The following is a 24,612-nucleotide window of genomic DNA, read 5'->3' as shown; positions in this document are numbered from 1 at the left end:
TTTACAAGTCAGACTGGTTAGGTGTTTATTTTATTTTTTTTACAGTTTCACCTCCCAAACAACCTCAAAAGGGAAAAGAAATGTCACAATGGGTACATTAAAGATGGGTTACAAATCCATTAGCAAATTTCCTTTCATCAGCAATCAATAAACAAAAACCTTTCCTGTAAGGAATGAAGCAGACGTATGTTACGTGTTGTTAAGTTGTGTGACAATAGAAGTTGGAGGTTAAATGTTCTTAATATTCCATGGAAGGCAGCAGGACCCATGTCTTTTGGTTTTCCTGACAACTTTTTGAAAACCACAACAGAACATATACAGCTGAAGCAGTACCAAATGTATCGCCGAATAGAAGTCGCCCAAACATTCAAATTGAGGGTATAGGATGAATTGAATGAAAAACAAATACAGTCCTGGGTACTATTGTTCAAGCTATACAAGATATAGCATATTAAATTATAAATTGAAACGAAAAAAAATACAAATTTAGGAATCTGTATACCAGTACCTAAAATGCATGAATGGCCGATTTGTGGTTTGCAGCAGTGTATGCAATTGCCACAATAGACAAGAACCATTGCCAGCCGAGTACCTCACTTCAATAAATCTCCAAGAACATGGAATTGGGACAAAGCAACAAAATGATCAGATTTTCTTTGGAAACAGTTGACAATATGGATATTGAGCAACCAGGTGGGTAAGGCTCATTATGACCGCTTTATTTTTAATACTGAGTTTGAAAACGGATGGTATTTAAAGCAAAAGATCAGAATATATCTACTGTAAATAAAGAATGGGAAATAACTTTTCAAGCAAAGTGTTCGATTTTATTCATTGTGCTTTAGCGACGGAGAATTTTTTGTATTAGCAATTACAATGCAACATTTCCAGGAGGCATGGCTTTTTTGGGAGTGCGGTGACAAAACAGGGAAGATCAAAAAATGACAAAAGCAATATTTTAGTAACCAAAAAAAAAGCTGATGCAATGCAATAGCAATCAATGTCTTCAACAAAAGCAAAAATAATTTACTTGTGTGCACATTTTGGGGATTTTTTTTTAAGCCAAGCACAGGTGCCACTTGTTTTCCACGGTTTACCTACATCTTCGACGAGCATAATGAGGTCCCACATAAAAAACAACTAACGTAATATCTATAGAGACTAGGTACATTGTCCCAGCACTTTAGACATTGTATCCACAGATGCTGCCATTATAGGACCAGGCTCGTTGAGAATGAAAACAATTAAATCATGAACCTATAAGGCAGCCCCCCTCATTTCTGCCATTTTAAGGAGTACAGGAGCGATGTGGCTCAGAATAACACGGATGTTACGTTTACACCGCTGTAACCTTATTTCAGCCAATACAGAAAACGATGGAAAAGGAATACATGGAGAAGGAAATGCATACTGATCAAGAGCAGGATGGAATTTGCAAATGGCACTCATCTTCATTTGTCGCCATACTTCCACAGACATTATTCAGAGCCTGCGGCCAAGCACAGGAGCCAGCCAGGCGCTGAATGAGTTAACTTGATTTCATTTGAAATGTATTTAAATGCACACAAAAAAAAATGTGCATCCTTATGTTCTTGCCTTTAATAGGTGATTAGCGTTTGTCCATGGAGGCTTCTCATTATCGTTTTCTAAAGCGCTTAAAAATGTGTTTAGATAGTTCTAACTCTAAACCCCTCGAAAATAACACGGTTCTCTCAATCAAAGGAAGCAGTTTTCTGGTTAATTTTTAAAACCTCCTTACTTTGCCCTCAGGTGGCTCATGTCTTACCAAGTTTTTAAAAGCATCAAAAACAGAAAAAAACAAGAGAAACTAAAGGAGAAATGGAAAATGGCGGCAGCGATGGGAACCTCCAGAGACGTACGCGGTGACGTCATGTAGTTTGCTGGTGGTGGGCTTCTCCTTTGACTCGTTTTTCTCCTCAATGCTCTACGGCGTATTCCGTCGGGGTTGTTAGTCTGCCGCCAATTCGATACCATAAACCGTTCTCCCCTACGGTTCCGCGAAACACTGATCAGTCCAAGACATCTTTCTTTCGAGTGAATAAAAAAAACACAAGAAGAATTTGGAAGGTAATCCAAACAAAAAAAGAATCCCAATGGTCCAACTGTAGCCCAGTGTGGTAGTTGTGTGAATCCTGTATGCACCAAGCTATGAGCTCAGTTAGAGGTAACGCTGTCCCGATATACGACACCCCCCCCCTCCCCAAAACCCCCCCAGAAATCCCCCATACCTTATAACAGTCCCTCCTTGTGGCATAAAAAAACAGCAGTGGTGCACAGAGAAGAGAAAGCAGTCACTGGGGGGGGGGGGGGGGGGGACATTGTCACTCTTTTTTGAATGCAGCGCGCTTCGCTCACTCAACCACAAAAACAATGCAAGGGACACGGTGAAGGAACAGCTGGTTCTCTGGAAAGCAGGACAGGGGGGGGGGGGGGGGGGGAGAGAAGAAATCAAACTTGTAAGAGAAGAGGGCAGTGTTCTTGTTCATGGGGTGTGCATGTGAGAATCTGAGTGTAGTCGAGAGCAATTTGAAACTGGTGTCTAAAAAAGTTGAGAACTGTTGTGTTGGGTGTGAATGGGCAGGTGTGTGCGTTTGTGTGTGAGTGTTTGTTAGTGTGGGGTTGGAGGGGGAGCAGGGACGTCTACAGCAGGTCCACCCGGCGGTAGTACAGCAGGTATGCACTGCGCTCCGCAGATTGCTTCACCACGTGGTACTGGTTGATAACTTTAACAGCCTGGTCGTCGATGCGCAGCCAGCCGTTCAGACCAATGTGGAAGACATCTGTAGTGTAATGGCCGCCCGTTGCACTGTTTCCGTGGTGATAGACAACTGGGGTGGGGGGGATTGGCAATGGAAAACAAAGTCAGACCATGTAATTAATATCTGCCCTGGTGAAGTAACAGAGTGCATCAAATTTAAAGTTAAGAAACAATCAATCATTCAATGAATTCCAACCACACCTGCAAATAGCCTGTACATTCTGAGGCCTTTCACCACTTTACTCCGCACTCCAGTGGATAACAGATCTGAAAGAAATGTATAAATACAAACACATTTATCTCTAGACCGTTGTGACGGAATCCTAGCACCGTAGTTCGGTTTTAACAATCATCCTCCATGTGCGCAATGGAACATAATATCACTGCACTCATTCCCTTTGTCAAAATGTATTGAAACCATCATTCTACAATAACATTTCAACCAGGAACGTTCGAGATATGAAACGCATGTTGCTGCATATGTGTCCAGACCTACGCCATGAAACACATCCCCTAAATAGAGAGTGTTCCAATCACAAGACTAAAGTGTAGTGAGAAGAAGTAATTAGTCAGAAATTAGTTGTAGAAAACGCCATTGGTCCTCATGGGATGTTTAGATCTTAAATGTTCATGGAATATCTCCCCAAAAGCCGGGGACAATATGTTGCCTTCCTGTTCCTTGTTGCAGCTGGGGGAGGTGTTTTTTTGAGTAACCGTGAAGGCCTTTGTACAACGGAGGGCTCGTACCTTTGCTGATTTCCAGATCGACAGGGTAGTCAATGTGTTTGGTCAGCTTCTGGCAACCTCCAGTCTTCTCAAACACAAACCTCTTGAGATGGAGAACCAGCACCGGGGGCAACTCTTCCAGAGTCACTCTCCGACTGATCTCAATCTATGGCGGGATAGAGAGAATGCCCTTTAGTGCTTCGGAAGGAAACCGCCACAGCCCCCAAAGGATAGCCCCATAAAGTGCAATGCCATCTCAAAGTTTAACACAGGACGTTTAACAGAACAAGCGGTTCTCAGTACTATTTGAGAGCTTTGATGTGGACTGAAGGATTGCTTAAAGTACCAAAAGGCAAGTTCAAATGGGTTTATAGTTACTCTAAAACCCCTGAAATGATTGTCTCAATCAAGGAAGCAGTTCAGTTAGAATGCTTCCCCAAATTATCTGCCTCTAGAACAAGGCTTATTCCCATCCTCAATTTAGAAAAATACGCTAGCCAACTCCATTGCAAATTTGCTTTGCTATGACGCAGATGTTCCAAGACAAAGCTCGGACAATACATGGGAAGCCTTTCTGTGTTTGAAAGACAAGCCATTATGCTCAACATACTATCCTCAGTATTGTCAAGCTGCATGGCAAACTGCATGCAAGGGTTGTGTCTAACAATCCTTTTACTTTGAACTTGACAATACATGACACATTGAAACTAGAGTTTTAAAATGGAGGTAAGAGAAGTAAATATCATTACAGATAAGTATAGGAACGAAGCTGTACTCTGGGATCCGCAGGACACGGTCCAAAAGTCCTGCTGGACATCCGATACCCCATCCCACCTTCAGCTCAGCCAATCCCGCTACCACGGTTTGGGCGACAAAGCCCAGGGGTACAGCCCAGTTACATTTAATAAAGTATACATTTGTAAGGTAAAAAAAATTCTAAGAGTTTATGGTCGGCTAAATCCCGCTCCTTGCTTTTATTTCCATCCATTGTTAATCGATGTACATTGTGTTTGGGGACTGAGCCAAAGGGGCTGATTGGTCATTGCTTTGGCTGTCACAGCCCCACACGGCCGTGTCAGCGGCCCGGAGGTCGCCGCTCACAGCGAGGACGATACACTTCCTGTCAAGGTATCGACTGGCCCCAGACGCCGTTGACCGGGCATCCGGGCTCATCGATCGTATGAAGCAACACAGAAATGTAGTGTTCTTTTCACAAAATCGTTTCTTACTCCAGAAATAGTTTGGATGACTACTTTTACTTCATTATCATTAATGACTCGACTAGCGAGGTTAATAAAGATATTGGCTTCTCTACAAACCTCTGCTTATTCCTTGAATGTTTATAGAAGTGCTTTTTGTTTTTCCTCTGAAGGGTACTTGAGGCTCCGAGTTATGTCTTGCCCATTGCTAACCTCCGAGAACAATCGTGGTACATCATGTTCTAGGCCAGCTTCTGCCCACAGCAATGCTATAAACACAGGGGAGGAGTGGACCCGAGACGGGGCACAGCAGACATACCTCCTGCTTAGTCTTGGAAGTGTAGCCCTGGACCGACTCCCGGGCCACCAGGGTTTCCAGGGCCTCCTGAACCGTGCGGATCTTCTCGGACTGGATGTCCAGCTGCAGGGTGAAGAAGGGCTGCAAGGTGGCTGACTCCTTAGAGTTCTGCTGGTACACCACGGATCTAACAGGGAGACAAGGACTATGAGTAATAGTTGTGGACTCTTCGTGCCTGCTGTACAAATTATTAGCATTTCATGGTGTTCAACATTGATACATTTTGCAGTTCTGACTGAAAATACTTCAGTATTTCAAGTATCAAGTTTATTATAACCATTTCAACGATATAGAAAATACAGTTGATAGGAGTGTGTTTTGGTATGCTCACATGTATCACACAACAATAACAACACAAGACAAAAACGGCACATAAATAACAAGTACAACACTTAACACACATAAAAAAACACACAATGCACGTTTCGCAGAGAATTGCATGTCATTAGAATTCCTGTTCTCCTGCGGAATAACCATTGCATTCAAATCAGGTTGCTGGAATCTATCCCTGCCACAGAGTGCAAATCAGACACCAAGACCATTTAACCCAGCACTGCCTTTCTATCCGGGTGACATTGAACCAGTGAAAACCATCCTCTGGAAAGCTGGGGAAACGAGTGGGGGCTTGGAACGCGCCCAGCTAGGACCTCGTACAGCGTGACATTTAGGCTTCCTACACTGACACTAGAAGCTTACTCCACTAGTTTGGAGACTCTGCAGTTTGCAAACGTGAAAACTTAGAACTTTGGCATTTAAGGCTGCGGACCACAGACGAACCACAGGGGCTGTTATTGTGACAAGAGCTGAAACCCAAAGGTCTGGTGTCTGGCTAGACGCACCCTGTAGCAGGGTTGTTTGTGATGGTACGGTGTATGCTGAGGTTGGTCCTTAGCAGCAACAGGCCCTAGGTTAACCCAGTTAACCATGGCACAATACTATTCTGGCTCTCTTTATACACGTTACATCGAGGATCAAGCTTAGGGATACAAGTTTGAAGCCAAATCCAAGATAAGGTCATAGAAGATGTGTGGAAAAATCTACAGCATACCTCATGTGTCCCCCCAAAAATATCAGTGATGGGAGTGCTGACAAAGTCAGCTTGGCGTGTGATGGAGGTCTTGTTTCGGGGTCCGACCTGCTCCCACTCCTCCTCGCTCTCTTCCTCCTGTTTGTCCGCAGCCTGGTCCTCTTCGGGCTGGGCCGCGGGCCCATTGCGGGTTGGGGATTCTGAAGGGGTCCAAAGAGAATGACAATAAACAATTGTAGTAGAGGTAGTGGACCAATGGTTTAAATGGGCACGAGTTAGCCCTGGATTAAGTTACTCTCACTGTAGCCATCACTTTGGGTTGAAATTATTTTTTCCACTTATATCAGAGTTCACTTGTCTACAAAACAAGGAGTTTATATCGATTCAGCAAAAAAATTATAATTCCATTTAAATATTAAATATAATCTTTTGTGATAGAGTGAAAACAATTTAACTTGTAAATTAAGTAACGGAAACTCCAAATTAGTTTGGAGTCATTTGGACTAAGTTCGTTAAACAAAAACATAAAAAATGATGTGCCTTAGTTTCCCTCTGACCTCAAGCGACACAATTGGTCTGGATGAGTGAGCATGGGATTGGTGTAGCATGCCTAGGAAGAGTGGCTGTCATCACAGCTTACATAACGTGGAAATATATTCCACATGCCATATAAATATAAAACAAACATGGCAAATACAGAGCAAACCAACAAGCAAACAAAATAGCTCATCTTATACTGAATGATATTATATTAAATGACAATGCAACATTAAAACAAAGAGACACTATGTTTGAAAGCCACTAAAGTGCATTTTAAAACGAAGTACATGCGCTATATTTCACAAATGCATTGCTATTTTGTGTTTAGATCACTTCCCCTACATTTTATATTCTCAATTTGTATTATTTTTGTATACATTTAGTCAAAGTATCTCCTCTGGGTTAAATAGAGTACCCTTCCGTCTGCCAAAATACAAAAACAGCCATCACTACTTTAATAGCACAATGAAGGTCAACGGGGAGTTCATGCGGTTCAGGCCTTTTTCCCTATGCCATCAGACCCTTCTCTGTTTCATTGAATTCCGATCATTCTGATGAGCATGTACCGTCTTCATGAGGCGAGATGAGTCTCTTCAAGGCCAGCATCTCCTCGTGCAGTCCGTTGAGGGTGAAGCCGAGGTACTCCTCTGCATCCTCTTGCCGACCCTGAACACACAACACCGTTTCCCCACACCAATTAAACATTGTTTCCTCACCTCGAATCGCCACAACTGCATTCACGCAATGCACGCATGTTGCACACACTCGCATGAGTCAACCGGGGAAACTTGTGCGAGTGTTCATGGAACGGACTGGACACGCAAGATAAGATGAACTGAGAAGCGCTCAACAGAACTTGTGCTGAATCCATCAAATAGTTTCAATTTGAATCATGAATGAGTCATCAGCAATTATAAAAAAAAACATTCCGTTTACTGACTGCATATTACTGAGTACATAGAAAAGAAAAAAGGGTTTATGACATTTTAATCTGGGTACGATGGCGAAGCAAAATCCTACCTTCTCGGAGAGACTTGACTTGATGAGTGTAAGTAGCCTATAAATGTACGTTGGCTCAAAGGGTACACCTGGTCGAATGTCTTTCACTAGCTTATCACCAGCAGCTGAGAATTGAACAAGAGCATTAATAACAAAATGAGAAAAATCAATGGCCAAACTTGAGGACGTCAGGATGCAGGCAGACCGTCTTACCTTGATGTTTGGGTTTTGATGGCACGGGCATGTTGTTGAACTCATTTACAAGCCTAACACTGTTGGGAGCAGAGAGGTATACACAGTGGTGGTTACTGATCAAGGTACGATTGCTCATTCACAATGAACCACCATCTGGATAAAACGTGTTTGTGTGATGAAGGAAGGAGTTCCGGGTTACTTACAAGTTGTCTATCATGGGTGTGGAGGTGCAAAGTCTCTTGGAGTCATTATGCAGAGGAATGGACTTCATTAAGTGATACATGGGTGGGCATGCAATCAGCGCCTGTAGGGTCTGAAAACTGAGTTAAGAGGAAACAGCCACTCTCCATTGCGATTGATGCATCATTGACACCCATATGCTGCATTGAAACTTAATTTACAGATGAGAGCATTCATTAAAAAAAGAAGCTTGCCATCACATTCAAATGTCTAATTTTGAATAAGCCTGGAATGAAATAGAAGACCAAAAGATGTAATTTTGTATAAGTCACATCATGGCATAAAGGTGCTCCTCTCCCAACTGTAGAAATGTCAGGGAATAGGGAAAGCGTTTCTCTTTAGTCATCACTTTGCACATACTGGTCTGGTTAGATTAAAACACCAGACAACCAGGGATTTTCCTGGCTTTATTTTGGCGTCCTTCTACGTTGTCGTCCCGTGTTGAGACGTGACATCACAAAACAGTGGAAACCATTACATCGCTCATCTCAAATTGCAATGCATACCAAACAGAGCAATATATTGTTGAGACCGGGCAATTTTCATTCTGCTCACCCTCATCAAGTGAATATGGTATTGAGCAAACAAAGTGGGAAATTCCCTGCAATTATTGGGATGCATTCACATGACCTCTATAGACATAGCTATCAAGAATGCATCAGGTCAATGGTAGGCCAGAGGGCACAATTACGAATGTAAAAGGATACAGCGTTGATATAACACCAGTTCCCCTTGTTGATCAGTCCCCTTGGTTGTAAAGACACTGGTTTGTGTATCAACTTCACATTGTCAATAAGTTCTGGAAATGAAAAATTGTTTAAAAACAAAATGAACAACTCCATGCAGTCAAATTAAATGTACCCTTCCGAAACACATCGGTTTGGTATTATGCGGGCGTGTACCCACGGTTAACCAAAGCCACCATGTCCCTTATTCTACTCTACCCTCATTTGCAAATGACACAACTGGTTTGGATGAGTGTGAGCAAGGACAGGCCTTACTACTACCATGGTAACGTGGACAAGTATTCAACACAATGCATACACAACACAAATGTTGAAAAAAAAAAAAGGCATAGAACACCAATATAAGCAACAAAAAGTAAAAAGCGTGCAAAGAAAGCACAACCAACTCAATGCTGCCATCTGGTGGGGACGAACAATCATAGAGAAGCAACAATGTCTTGCTGCCAGACACGCATAATGAAACGATAGCACCCAAACCGACCACAGGCGCCAATCTCGAGAAGACAAACGCATGCATGTGGTAATAACACTACCTGCAAGTTTAGGGGCCAAAGGATCCTCTGACACATGGACAGGGCTCTCTTTGACCTCCCCGGCTTTCTCCGGTTTGCTTTGGCACCACAGGGAGGGCGCCACGACCTCCACCACGTTCTTCACCTCCACAAACGCCTGAGGCCCCCAGGCGGAGGCTTGGACTTGTGGAAAAGGCTAGCCAGGATTTGGGAGGGTTGGCCGAAGGGGCGGACGACGCGTGAAGCTGCTCGGACACAAGCGGGGCTGCAGAGTCTGGGGAAGCCGGCTGAACGGGCCCCGACGCCTCGCACCGCTCCTCCGCGGGCCCCTCCGTGCCGTCCACGGCGTCGGGTCCAGCCAGCCCGTTGGCCACCCCGAAGTCCCCGGCCTCCTCCGGCGGTGGGGGGGCGGCGGGTTCCGAGGAGGGTAGGGGGCCGGCCGCTGACGCCGCGGGGGGTACGGGGGACACCGGGCAGGGGGAGGGGCTCTGTGTACCGCTGTCCGGGCGCTTGGGGCTCTGGCGGCTCAAAAGGTCTGGCTGCTGATCGGCCGCCGGGGGCTCCTCGGTCAGCCCGCTGCTCTGAGAGGAGGCGGACGACGAGGACGCCGCGTGGTTACCGTCCAATAAGAGGCGGCTCGGCCCGTTAAGTCCAAAGAGGAGAGGCCAGGGCTAACACAAGTCCTCTGGTCGACTGTGGCCGCGGGGGCAAAACTGGCTTGCGCCGCCGCAGCCGTCGGTGTGGCAACAAGACGGGGCCAGAGGAACAGAGTTCGGCGCCCGACAGCGCTTGGGCAACCACATTGTCAACACCGTGGTTTGGGGCACCGATGCATGTCCATTCAGCAGCCCTGGCACGGGCAGGCCGTCTGCCATTGTTCCACCACGCCCCTCCGTACCCGGGAGACCCCTCAAGGTAGTTGTAGTATCCCGGGGGACGTTTTTTCTTTTTCCTTCTCTCCCGAGGCCCGAGGCCTCCAGACATGCCGTCCATGTCCTGGCCGTCGGGCCCGTCCTGGCAGTCCTGCCGTCGGCCCATCCTGGCAGTCCGGCCGTCCTGGCAGTCGGCCCGTCCTGGCAGTCCGGCCCGTCCTGGCAGTCCGGCCCATCCTGGCAGTCCGGCCCCCCGGTCCGGCCACCCAGTCCCCCATCCCCTGCAGTCCTGGTGATTGGCGACAGCGGACACCATCGAGTCGGGACCGTCCAGCATGTCGAAGTGGACGCAGTCCATCACGTCGGCCGGTGGGCCGGCGGCCTGCAGGGAGCTCTGTGTGGACGGGCAGCCCAGGATGAACTCTGGGGCCTGGGGGTTGAGGGTGCTGGACACCTTGAAGAGGGGGTCCTTCACCCCAATGGGAGTAGTGTCCATCACCTCGTCCACGCCAAACGCAATGGGCTGGTAGTCTTCTGCTGTGAACGACATTAAGTCAGCAAAGACATTTAAGAAAAAAAAGGTTTCTGCCTGCCTCTCCTTCACAATAGAAACAAGACTTTTCTCATTACAATCCATAAAATGATGCTATGTAATGCTGAACTTTGATATGCATTCTGATTTGGTTCAGACGCTTTTCAATAAATCCAACATGACAAACTAGTAAAATGTGGACTGTCCTTAGCAGTAAGCCAAAAAGGCAAAGAAAAATATAGTGTAAACATACAATTCCTAAATTAAATAAGATAAATATGAATGTATTTTTTTTATTAACAAGCTTTACATTTGTGCTTATGATTTACTTAAGTCGTCATAACCATTATATCAAGAGCAAATAGGTTATTGTTAGGGCTGTAACGATACACAAATTCACGATTCGGTTTGTATCACGATTTTTGACCCACGGTTCGATACATCCCACGATTCTTTTAAATTTAAAAAGCATTTTATTTAAACAACACTTAAATACCAATTATCTTAATGTAACATTTAATAACAAATAATTTGGAACACTGAACAGATTTGAACCGAAAGAATACTATTAAAGTATAGCTAAATTAATAAAGAAATAACCAAAGATTGCAGTTGGAGGATGCTTTTTGCTGGTAGGCATAATAGGGCCCCTTTAACTGTTTGGTTGGTTTATTCAAATATCCTTATTAGCGCTTCTTATTAGGCTATGTAGCTTAAATAATGACATAATCAGGCCGTATAGAACGCAACATGTTTAATAGCCTAACTTTCAATAGATGAGGAAAAACATGAACGTTGCAATAACGAGGCATAGTGTTACGAGTAGCATATGTGTGTGCGGGAGAATGGCAGTGTGCGTATTCGTGTGTGAGTGACGTCAGCGAGTGAGTGGACGAGCGAGGAGAGCGAGCGGTAGCGCGTGTGTCGAGTGAAGAAGCGAACGAGTCCGGTAAAATAAAGTACCCATCCTGTCAATAATCGGTGGCCACTTCATTCCGACCTATAAGCAGACAAACTGTCAGTCAAATCACACAAAACAATAGAGACAGGATCACACAGGCAATTTTTTTCGCGCTTGGCCCACTCTGGATAAATGTCGTTCATATCGCATATGAGGACTTCGACGGCTGTGGAGAAATGCAATCCTCCGTAGCCACGGAGAGCTGTGATCACAGCGAGGGCATCTCGTCACATATTTACGGCATCGATAGGAGGGGGCGCTGTCAGCAGACTATTATTTAGACAAATTATTAGCAATTTCAATCGGACAATTTGACCGAAGAGTTAGAAAGGGCATATCTCGCTTCTGCCTTCTCACACCGCTGAGACAGGTTCGTGGCTTTGAGTATCGCGATTTTCGGTTTGATACACGTATCGTCTACAGCCCTAGTTATTGTTAATAGAGCATAGTGATAAACCACATCAATAAGAGTCACACAACATTCAAATTATAGGTTATTTAAGATTTTGTAAAGAGACCAAAAAGAGAAACGTTAGTAGGTGCAAGTCAGGTAAAAACACATTCAAGTGTCCTTCAAAAGGGTGCAAGAGTCGTCTTTGAAACATGGGTCCCAGACCCCACGGTATAGCAAGTCAAAGTTGGAAAAGGATGGACTTCCTCCAATCGGCCAATTGTTAGTATTTAGAGAAAGAAAATGCAGACAATCCTGCATGTGGATTGAAATCACAACTCAATTGAAGTCAGAAGCTGTACAGATGTTAGCAATCAAATAACTATGCCCACGTCAGTAAGGTTAGAATGGGATTGCTCAGTTCATCGCAGAGGTAACAAGACATTCAAACCTGACCCCAAATGCAGAGTTAAAGCATTATTTACAAAAAGAGGATAAAAAATATAATTTTGTCAAGTGTCAGAGCATGCAGAGCTCTAAAGATTAAACAAACAGGCAGGAAAAGATATGGACATTGTTTAGAAAGCCACCAGTTATATAATCCTGGATTTAAATTTGTAAGCAGAAGTACGACACCTATTCAAGTCAGACCCCAAACTCACCGCAAACCTGCCGTCTCAAAGACTCCATAATGTAAGGTACAGCAGGAGTGCAGTGACTTCCTAAATAATCAATACAAATCAAGGTAAGGATCAATTGTTATATGAAGAGGCTGCCATTTAAAGAAAAAAAAAACTGACACATTGGTGGCTTTAAATTTAATGAATGGTGAGGTTGGTTGTAGCTTTACTAATTCTCTGCCTAAACAGAGCTATCAGCCTGCCATTAATAGTCCAACCAACTCAAGCTTTCTTAAATGACTTAAACACTCAAGTAAAATCATAAAGTCATGACATGGAATTATTTGCCTACCTCCAAGAGGACAGGTGCTGCTTATACAATTTAAAAAGTAACTGATGAACATCAAGTAGACTTACCAGTTGACTGACTGACACAGGGGACTTTGTCATTGAATGGAGGAAGCTAAAAGAATAGTTGAGGTCAAGAGGTTAATACTCAAATACATTGTGGGTTTGACTGAAGTTCTACAAAAAATATAAAAATGATTGGCCAATTCTCATCATCCAGATATATCGTAATGTTTACGATTCTCCTTGATAGATGTATCAAATGAGAACAATACAAATCGGAAATAATGTTGACTGTAAATATGGGCAATATTAAATAACAGTATTGTCTTTCAAATGTTTGCACACATGCGATCCAAAGTTCTATTATATACAAATGTTTCTTACCTCAACATAACAGCGTGGAGTTACAAAGAACTGATTGATTTCGTCAGGGCTAAATTCCCCAAAGATGTACTGTGAAGAAAAAAGATAAACATTGCCAAAAGCATTAGGACAGAATATTTAGTAGTAATTAGTGGTGCAACGGTTCATGGGTTTCCCGTGATCCGTACGGATCAACCATCACGGTTCGGGACACAAGTGATCCGCGGATGGGCTGATAAAAAAAAAAAGTCGGACGTGTTTAGGTTTGGTTGTAGTCTTTTCGCTCGGTTCGCCGTATCAACAGTAGGGCTAGAACCGAGCGAAAAGACTACAACCAACCCCTCTTGCAATGAGCAATGAGTCTCCCAACCGAAATCAATGGATTTACAAAATGCCAAATAAAACACCACAGAAACTCTATTCGCTACCAAACTAAAAAAAGAAGATAAGGATGTCTGCATTGCCTTAGGAGAGTGTAGACTCTAAACTCTCCCCAGGCAATGCAGACATCCTGAATTGTAAATCCAGGGTTAGGGATTATTTACTATTCTATCCATGTTAAAAAATAAGGAATAATGCCTCAGATTACAAATTTTTTAAATATTGACCATGCTTAAAGGAAGCAGGATTATTGCCTAATTGTTCACTTTGTTTTTACACAGTTGAAGATTTTATTTAAAGTCACATTTGTCTCGTTATCTTTATTGTTGATCCGAAAATGATCCGACCCGTGACTCAAAAACCGTGACATGATCCGAACCGTGAGCTTTGTGATCCGTTGCACCCCTAGTAGTAATACTTGATTGAAATGTAATTTCTGCCACTGGAGGTCCCTCAATCACGACGATAACAAAGTAGTTTGAATGTAGTTTAATGACGTTGTGAAATGTTGGATCAAGGGAATTGTTGTCCTTAACACAATTGCTGGTAGAAATCTGCCCGATGTGACTGAAAATCATGTTTTCGGACAAGTTATTGGATTAAGGTTTTATTCGGGTTACATTAAGTAACATTTGACTTCATGTTATTTAATAGTACTGATATAGCCGCAACTACTAAAATACTTCCCTAAACAATGGTCACAACCATAATGCAATCATTTAGGTTGTGCAACACAAAACCATAACAATCAATGTTTTAACGGCGCCAAAGAGATTTAATAGAGCATGGCTGTAGTTTTTGCGATTATTTTGGACACAAAAATGCATAAGTATTTGACTTCTGAAAAGGCAGTGTACTTTAGACCAACAGATTCATTCAAGCAAACTCATCTATGGAGGAAACAATTTACTGAAGCTAGTAATGTCGATTCTTCAGCTCAGCTCCTGGGAGCTGCCTGTCTTGTGAAGACAACCAGCTTTCCTCTCTTGGCTATAATTAACTTAATCCCAGTAACACTGTAGCTGAAAAGCTCCAGCACATGCCTTCCATTGACAGTAGTGATGTTCCTTACGACTAGATTCACTGAGTTAACAGGAAGCATTCTGAACAACTAGTCTACAAAAGGGAAAATGCCTAGAAATCTATCAAAACGACGTCTAATCGTGAGCCTGCATAATTGACAGCAAAAAACGGAGAGAAAATATATCAAGGTGTAGTATAAACAGAAATACCACAACATCTATAACCGGGTTTGGTGTTGACTTTTTAACTTTGCAGCACTGGTGCTTATGGAAGATGGTTGTGACTTTTTATTTTTTATTTATTTATATCATAGCAGACTGCTTAATGATTTATCTATATGTCTTAATGCATTGTTGTCCCGCCAATAAATGAAAGAACTGGTCTTTCATGTATTTATTATTTATGTTCCATATATTCTTTTGTCCATGCCCAAGCGTTGGTTAATGCTTAGTATTAATGAAGGAGTAATTTACAGTCTTTTACAGGCTATTTTAACCATGCAGTAGGCTGGCGTACCCATTTATTTATCTACCTTAAATATCAATCTCCCCTCTGTCCCACAAAGGTCAGTGTGTTAAAGGTGCTCAAGCTTCGTCGTTCGGGATTCCCCTCCCCCCTTCCTACGATAAATTAACTTTGGCATAATCTGCATTTAGCGTCCTCCTTATCTTTGGCTTTACTGAAATGTAGCCAATCCTTTGAACGCTTCCTTTGTCAGTCATCAGATCAAGCTAACAATAGACCAAATGAAGCGTACAAGGGCATGATCCAATTCAATTCTTCTTAGTTTAGTTTAAGCGATTGACAGGAACTCACTTGAATGAAAGACATACTTTGGTGTTTTCCCAACAAGTAAACATAGTATACGAGTTCCAGAAAACATGTTTTTGAAGCCGTTTGCTGGAAATAGGTTTTAGGAAAAAATTAATCTTGCCTACGGCTATTCCCCTCCGTTTCAGTCCCTTCAGAATGCGCCGTTTCTGTTGACTGCAGCTTTAATGCAAATGAGCTGCTGCCCATTGACCAATGAGCTGTCAGAGTGAACCGTAGCATGGAGGAGAAGTGATTTTTGCTGTTTGCGGACTCCTTGAGCTCTATATCTATATAAAATAATATATAGGTATTTATATATATATATTTATATATATATATTATATATATACGCAGCCAAAAGCAATATGCGCCTCAGATGATATGATTCATAAAGACTGCGTCTGACATCTCTGGTACTTCGACAAGTCAAGACTCGTAGTGGGGGTTATCTCGGCCATGGTTGAGAAGAATTGGGGGAAAGGAACTTTGGCCTTGACTCTGTGAAGTCAATTTTGAACCACGACATGGAGGAGAAAGGGACTGTCGCCGAGCTCCCCCCACCGGACTGCCGCCGAAGCTTCAGCGGCAGTCCCGCAGCTCCGGCGGATGTACTCCGGGAGCTGAACTGCCGCCAAAGCTTCTGCGGTAGTCCCGCAGCTCCGGCGGGGGGCAGCTCGCGGCAGTTCAGCTCCCGGAGTACACCAGCCGGAGCTGCCGCCGAAGCTTCGGCAGCAGTCCGGCGGGGGGAGCTCGGCTGCAGTCCGGCAGCTCAGCTCCGAGAGTACAATCCCTTTCTCCTCCATGTCCCCTCCTCTGGACTACCGCCGAAGCTTCGGCAGCTCCGGCGGAGAAAGGGATTGTACTCCTGGAGCTGAGCTGCCGGGCTGCCGCTGAGCTGCTGGTCTGCTGGTCCACAAAATCTTAGCTATGCTCTGATTGAAGGGGGATGCGGAAGTGGGAGGTAATATTCAAATGTGCCCCCTTCCTACGTAGGAGGGGGTGCCGAAACTGACTTGCTCGTTTGGGAACTGTAGGCGGGGTACTCACAGAAATGAATATCTCACTCAAGAAAAATCATGTACACAGACTTTTTTCAAAGTTTGTATGCGTGTGGGAGCACCAGAGACCCAAAACACCACAAATCCCAGGAAAGTGTTTTCATAATATGTCCCCATTAAACTCAATCAAATGGAAAATAAACATTTCCATAATAAACAGGTTTCAGCGCTTGCAATGTTTTTCTTATTTAAAGTATTCCCCAATTATCTCTAAAACGTGGAATGGTAATGCCAGCCCTCACTCACGGAGGGGAATAATAAGGATGAACTGGTAATTAAATGCAATCGCACGTTGCATTTCATTTTAGTGCAAGTCTCTTAATTCACCTATTCATATTACAACAAATAAAGGTTAATAATCTCAAAAAGGCCTATACTGAGTCTACTTAAGTATTAAAGAAAAAGGAAAACTTTAAATTGCTAATTAATGTTTTGGTGCAATTTTTTTATTTATTTTTTTACAAACACATGACAATGATTACACATAACTAAATATACACCGTTGCATTTTAGGAGCATTTGTTACCAAAACTCAACAATTTCTATCCTGTATAGTTTGTTGGTGGTGCAGGGTGTTACAGGTAAATGAAAGCTACACTCGAGAAAAGATGCAATTAACTTAGTGGCAGCACAGTTAATCCTGTCGCAGCATTAAATGTTGAGATGGCAGGCATAGAAAATGCTACTCAAGCATATTATGCACATCTTTGCAAATGAGGCCCTTCAACATTGAAATGGTACTATAAGCAACGAACAGTCAACTATAATCCAATGGCCTGATGACGTCGGCCATCACAACAGAAAGAATGTCCCTGTGCCCCTTTCCACACACATGCCAAACGTGCCACACTAAGCTTCTATTGCCGTTTAGTTAAATAGAGGATAACGGCATATTAGCCATCTGCATGATTGCCATGCATTCACCATCAGTTATATTGTATCCGTCTATTTGAGTTGTACGGTGGTCTACCTCAAGTACATGGCATGATATTTGTGGTTGTCTCTTGACTGAAACGTATATATACATCTAGGTAGTGTTGTGGGACACCGTTTTTTTTCTGTTCTATATTCAGTTGTAATTTGAGTCTTTTGTCAACAGGTTAGTCGAAATACTCCAGGTTATATTGTCATGTTATTTAACATTGTTCACAAGAAGTTGACAAAAAAAAAAACAGCCACATTATGAAGATTGACCAATGGTTTATCGGATATGTCCCGTCACCTCCCCTTTCTCGATGATACAAACAAGCAAAAGCAGTTAACACAGACACTGATTGCAGTTTTTAGTGTCAAACTCTCATTGTTAACACAAACCATTGTATGTGTGAACCACATGATTAACCTAAATAACTTACAGGGTTTCCCATTCATGTATTTGACTGGTGGCCGGCCAGTCTAATTTCTAACACCACAGTCAACAGCAATTTTAAAAAAATATTACGGCTACAGAAGATACTGCTACCGAAGAAGTTTGGCGCAAAGGTCTTCCTCAGATCGAAAGTTTCAAAAGTATGGGAATTGTTTAAATGAGCATGCAACGAAATTGACATCTATTCACTGTGTAAAATGACTATTGCATTTCCCAGCAGCACAACCGCAATGCAAACTACACACCTTAAAATAATAAACCAGGTGCATCTCTGGAGGGTAGACCACCAGAAAAGCCGAAAACCGGTCCATCGAGTGTGATTGACAGTTTGCCAGTGCTAATACGCCCCTTGATTTTTGAAGACGAAAGAAAATACACGTCAACAAAAAAAAAAAACGTTGTTCTGTGTGATCATTCACATGACTTTAGTGAATTCATGTTTATGAGAAATTACCAACGAGTTATTTGTAGAAGGGGAGAGCTTTGGCAATTAGTTGCTGCCAACTTAAGCACATTATCAAAGGTTCATCATCAAAGCCATAATCGTTCGCTAGTTTTGTTGTAGTCCATTTATTTTATTCCTGTATCTTAAGACTCTAGCTCATGTTTTATTTGATAAAGCAGAAAAATAAAATTGTTCTTTCCATGATTTTCTTTTTTTTTTTCTTTAAGGAATACAATGAAGGATTCTAGGATTGACCGTGCAGTCTGCATCTTTTAAAGTCTGGTGAGGTGCTTCTCCTACAGCTAAATGCGTAAGAGGGACATGAAGACGGCCCAAAGGGGAAAATCAATCCATCAGAAGGAGGGCAAATGCTCATGTATGGTCAGATGATTTAACCTGGACATCTCATCGACACGTGGCAGGACAGTGATGCACTGGGGGAGTTTACGGATACGCTATCCAGCTAGACGTTTGTCAGTATATGCAAGGTCAGACCTTCATTCATTAGTGGAACACGATATGAGATGAGATCTAAAATACATCAGACCAGATTTGTTGAACGAGATTAAGTTAGCACTCAAAAAAGTACCTATATTAGGTAAGGCCCCTGTATCACTACAGCATAAGTAAATAAAATCCGTGCCTGATTGTGAAGAGGACCCATTGTAGTGGTCGAGGGAACATCAAAAACTCGTCCAATGCCTCTCGTAAATGTCAAAAAGGGTTATTATGCATACCATTTTAAGTTCCCCTTCGGAGGGGATGGTTAGTAGCCTGGAGCACATCCTGATCATGTAAGGTCACGTGATCAGTCAGGAGCTCTAGGTGCCCACATAGATTTCCTGAAATTACAGTGGCCAAACCAGCAACTGTGTCATATGATGACATAAAATACAGGCCATCGCTGACAATACAGTAACAGCGTCTACCAAAGCAATAAGCGGTATTGTTAACATCACGTAAACACAGCCAGAAAGGCAGTTATTACAGACCTACTCAATAACAACTATTAAACAAGAACTACTGGAGATTTTCAGTGTAAAATACTCTTTCACTGTTTTCCTATATCCCGTGTATCCACTGCAGTCTCAAAATCTATGCGGGCGTCGCTAGGCCCAGACTGATCCGTGTAGCGAAAGATTGTGAGGTCATGTGATCAGGATGGTCTTCATCCTAGGTGTTAAGCAATTTGGGACATCCTTAACTGCCTCCGCTCCTCTGCTAAACCAGATGTTGTTCCTCTTGAAAAAACAGGTGTAATGCAACTGATCTTCCCTTTTACTTAGTGCCATTTTGATATTTTAGTAAAATGTAATTGATATGCAGAATTAAGGCAGAAATGCATCCAACAACTTTTGTCCTTATAAAGACATTGGCGATGTAACCAGTTAAGGGCTGAACAAGTTATCGATTTCAAACCAACATCACGATGTAAGAACGAGATATGCAAAATCGCAAAGGCTTGGTTTAAAATCGGACTTACCGAGTGGAGATCAGTACGATTCGTATTTATTTCTATTTTATAATTCAGTAGTTAAATTAAGATGTTATAATATCCATTCATGCATCAATCAATCTCAACACATAGGCCTGGCCTAAAGGAAAGAGCCGTTTATATGTTGACTGCTTCCATGTTGTGTTGGTCATACTACAGAATGATTTATTGCTTGTTTAGTGAATAAAAATAATCGCATACTAAATCGCAATACTGGTCGAAATAGTCGCAATTTGATCATTTCCCCAAATCGTTCAGCCCTACCCCACGTCCTATTTTTCTAATATTTATTATCGTTTTTCACTGGCTGTCGTGTCAGGCTACTGTGATCTGCTACATTTTTCCATTTACGTACGTTACCCAGAAGGACATTTCCACCCCCGCTCAAAATCAGGAGTAAACATTCTGCAAATTGTACAAATATAAGTTGTGGAATTACCGGCTTTTTTTTAATTGTGAAAGATAAATTTTCGACCTTATCGTCGGGACAACGGCCACGAGAAAGCGGTTGACTCGGCTAAGAGAGCTAGCCTGGAAATGCTAACTTTAGCTTAGCCAAGAAGAACAATCAATTGCAGATTTATGGTGATGGATTTTAATCCTGCAGCTATCACTGAGGCTAGAATGTTTATGTAAATGTTTTTCATAAAAATGGATATCCAATGAATTCCTGCTTGACTGTTGAAACCTAGATGTATCTGCAATAGCTCAGCCCTGCCAGAACAGACCAAAATCGGCCAGGTTAGCAGTGACTACACAGCGATTGTCTTTGAATGAGGCTATGCCTTTGTGGCTGTTCGGAGCATAGAGAGACAACCATGTTAGAGAGATCATAGCCCCGCCCAAGCTCGCAGAGCAATCTGGATTTACAAGCATGTTGGACCAGCGAAAACGTGCCTCCTTTTTCTCAATTACAGATTTATCAACATAGGAACATTGCAGAAATGTCATATCCAGTGATCATTACCGAGTACCCCCCCCATTACCGAGTACCCCCCCAATCTTACACATCCTAAACAGCATTCAGTATTGTCACTAACTTACTGTCATATGTTCTACCGTTGGTATCCTACAAGTATCTGGTTGCCTTGGTTACAGAGTCCTAACATCATAATGTTGAGCATGTTCAGCTGAGGGCATATAATTTGTCCTTCAAATTATGTTGCAGACTCAATATATTGGGAATGAACCAGCTACAAGAAGTCTACTACTATGATGATCAGTTTAAAATGATTTTAACTAAAAAATATATATATATTGGCCTTACTAAAGTACTTATTGCATGCTGCTACACCTGCACAACAAGTAAACCACCATGCTTTGAGAATTGGATTATGATTGCCAAATCCAAATCCCAAAAGATCCAGTCAATAAGTGACATTTGACCCATAAACATTCTATGACACAATTTCAGGATATGCGATCTATATTAGTTAATCCAGTTTTTATTATATTGCACAATTAATAAAAATCAAAAATAGAATTCCAAACGATTGTGGTGAAGTTTAAACCAATTCAAACAAACACAAGTGAGTGGTGTCATCTACCTGGTTCAAAGTGACACAGCCATATACCTCAATGTTAAATCGATTTTGACAGCTCCGAGGCAGAAATTCACTTAACAATGGTTTAGGATATTTAGTAAGTTCAGTTTATTGAAAAGCAGACCACTGACTCAGCACATATGTGCTTGGTCGCTCTTAAAATACGGGCCTATCCACATGATGGCAAACTTGTTGGAAATATTACACAACTTATGCGCTAGCGAGTTCAGTTTCATCTAACAAAACAGGTATTGAAGGCACAACGACCACTGAAGACATTGCACCCACAAGAACGAATGATGTGCATGGTTCAAATGTCTTTTTCCAATTAAAATTGCATCAAGATCAAACCCCTTTCAGCTAAGCTATAGCCCACGCTGTCGCATTTTATTTAGCTAACTAGCAAGCTAGCTCTGGCTATGCCACACCACCTATCTAAAACCAGCTAGCATTATTGCAATATAGTCATCTTACTCTATGACTTAATGTGATATCATTTAATCTAATCAACTAATAGAGTTTCAAAGACGATTCCATTCTTCAATAACATGAAACGTTCTCTAATTATTCATTACATAGGGCCCGTCTCAGCATTGAGCAGGTGGGTTATGTACATGAACGCAGCATTTATTTATTTGAATTAACAGTATCAAATGGGTAACAATAGCGTAACAATAATCACACCTGCTACATCCCAGATGCAATAAATGAAAAGAAAGGCATTCATTACAATCTCAATTTACAGCAAACCGCAAACGAAAGCGGACTATTTGAATGAGCGAAGACAGGGCCTGTCACCATGCTGGTGGCGTTTGAATGGGGGAACGGCTCCCTAGCCCTTATGGCAGCATTGGCAAGCACTTCCAGCACACCACAATGACACATGTACTCTGACGGCTCGATGAAAGAACAGACAGTGGTGTCGAATGCAGGGCGTATGCAACACTGTTGTGGGTCAAGTGACGACAAATACAATGATTATTTGTGAGTGCAATAAGGTAGCGTAAGACATTATTTTGCTTGCTAACGTTAGCTGCTAACTTACCTGGTTGCTGTGAGAAGCCATGCTTCCGGTGAGATTTTCTCCCCTCCTCCGATGAGATGAAAACTCTCCCAAGAAGATGTGACGGGGTGTTAGTAACCGTTAACAATGATGGCCTACTTGGACGTCATTCTCATTTTGCCACCAGTGTTTTGACAATATGACTTTAAACCATTTTACAGCAAATCATGCTGCTCCCTTACTGTCATCGCCATTTCTAGCATTTTACTCCCTTGCTAGCTAGCTACCGCGCGGTTGGTGGATACTGACAGTGACTAGCAGCATAGAATAACGAAACCCACTTCCGGCGAATTATTATTCGACTTTTAGCCTTCATAGTAAAAGTAGTCTCTTGGGACTTGATCACTTTGTGTAAAATCTCAAATGGAAATGTCATATTTACCTATTTGAGGTTATTTTGATCATGGACTCCTTAACTTTTTTACCTAACATTGGTATATTTGGGGACATTGGCAGGTAAAGATGCCTATTTTTGCTATAGGCATCAGAGTAATCAAAATATATGCAATAAATATATATGTAGGGTAATTTGTGAGCTTCTCTATTGTTTCAAATCATAATGGGTTGTGGGTAATCTTTCAAATAAGTTCCATCCTCCGTGGACCCTAATTAGTGCATATGCCACATCAATAAGAGTTTAGTCGAAATAAAAAGCTCACAAGGCTTTCTCTCGTCTTTATATTGCAGCTTTACATGTATGATTGCTACTTATTTTATGAAACACCCATTGCCTGACAAGAATAATATAGGCTAATGATTTTATTCAGACATTTTCCGGTGAATTTAGCCACAACATCAATCAAATGTTAGAATCCGATAGCAGAACACCAATTCCATTAATGTTTAATTAACATCGCTTCTTTCCCTTGCATGTAGTAGTTTTACTTTGAAAAGCAAATAAACCTAAACGGAAACAGTTTATGCACTCCTTGTTTTTGCTGCTCTAGAAAGGACTCCGCGTGTTTGGCAGCCGATGGATTAGATTCAGGAGGATATCGAGCTTGTACATCGTGTCGTCACAACGCAATGCCCGCCTTTATTTCGGAAGTATAGGAGCATAAGCATAAGAATCTTAATGGTAGTAAGAGTGTTTTAGTCATTGTCTAGTAATTAATCATGAAATTACGTGTCATTATGGGGTGGCATTGTTTTATCTTATTCTGTTCTATCAGAGGGATTTTCATGCAAGACGGTTGAGAAACAACGTTTTAATTAGCCTGGGATAGAGGTATATTTACATTTATTTAGGATTTGACTTTAATACAACTTTAAAAAAATCCGCTCTTCTAATGTTCAATCAAACGCAAATGAGTTCAATGTTGTGTTGTGTTGCAGGAACTAGCTGCAACACAAATTATAATAATTTAATGTTGTAGCCTACTGTTGCAGGAATATCGCTGAAAAGTGACAGATAGTAACGTAATGCTGCAGGAACGTCGCTTCAACGTAACTTGATAGTGACTGATACTGCAATGTAAGCTTCTCACCTGCTTCTCATCTGTATGTGTACATGCATAATAGAGCTTAACAGTTCAGGTGAGTCATAGTTTGGTTATTTCACGGTTTTTGGTAACCAATATAGGGAATTATATAACCTTTATAAACCAGGGGGTCACTATGGCATCAAGTGAATCATTCCTTGTCCATGCCTAAGTAAGTCTCCCGAAACCTCATATGCAAATCCAGCAACCCCACCTGAGGCACCGACCCAGAGGTTGGGAACCCCGGCTCCAACATGAATGTCTGCCCTAAAGAGTTCCTCTTATTCACATTCAGTTTTTTGTGAAAAAAAAAAAAATATATACCTCCAGCCCCAGAACCACCCCCAGCCTTAAGCCTCCAGCCTCAGAACCACCTCCAGCCTCAGAACCACCTCCAGCCTCAGAACCACCTCCAGCCTCAGGCCCACCATCCAGCCTCAGGCCCACCATCCAGCCTCAGAACCACCTCCAGCCTCAGAACCACCTCCAGCCTCAGAACCACCTCCAGCCTCAGGCCTTCAGCCTCAGA

The 24,612-nt window shown here is 42.4% G+C and overlaps 1 protein-coding gene across 1 annotated transcript; it reads right to left on the bottom strand.

The window, feature by feature from the left end:
- usp10 (ubiquitin specific peptidase 10) lies at positions 1-22,876 on the bottom strand. Its single transcript, XM_030376820.1, is given in 22 exon segments — positions 1-2,849; positions 2,981-3,046; positions 3,527-3,671; positions 5,024-5,198; positions 6,121-6,289; positions 7,196-7,295; positions 7,650-7,753; positions 7,842-7,900; positions 8,027-8,136; positions 8,771-8,862; positions 9,343-9,489; positions 9,492-9,521; positions 9,524-9,946; positions 9,949-10,071; positions 10,074-10,151; positions 10,154-10,217; positions 10,219-10,322; positions 10,479-10,730; positions 12,740-12,799; positions 13,115-13,160; positions 13,433-13,501; positions 22,585-22,876. Coding segments are annotated over 22 exon segments (2,625 nt in total). The 5' UTR covers positions 22,606-22,876; the 3' UTR covers positions 1-2,661.
- Positions 22,877-24,612: the final 1,736 nt, after the last annotated feature.

The sequence above is a fragment of the Gadus morhua genome, chromosome 14 (assembly GCF_902167405.1).
Source record: "Gadus morhua chromosome 14, gadMor3.0, whole genome shotgun sequence".
Lineage (NCBI taxonomy): Eukaryota > Metazoa > Chordata > Actinopteri > Gadiformes > Gadidae > Gadus > Gadus morhua.
This window is presented reverse-complemented; position numbering and strand designations above follow the sequence as displayed.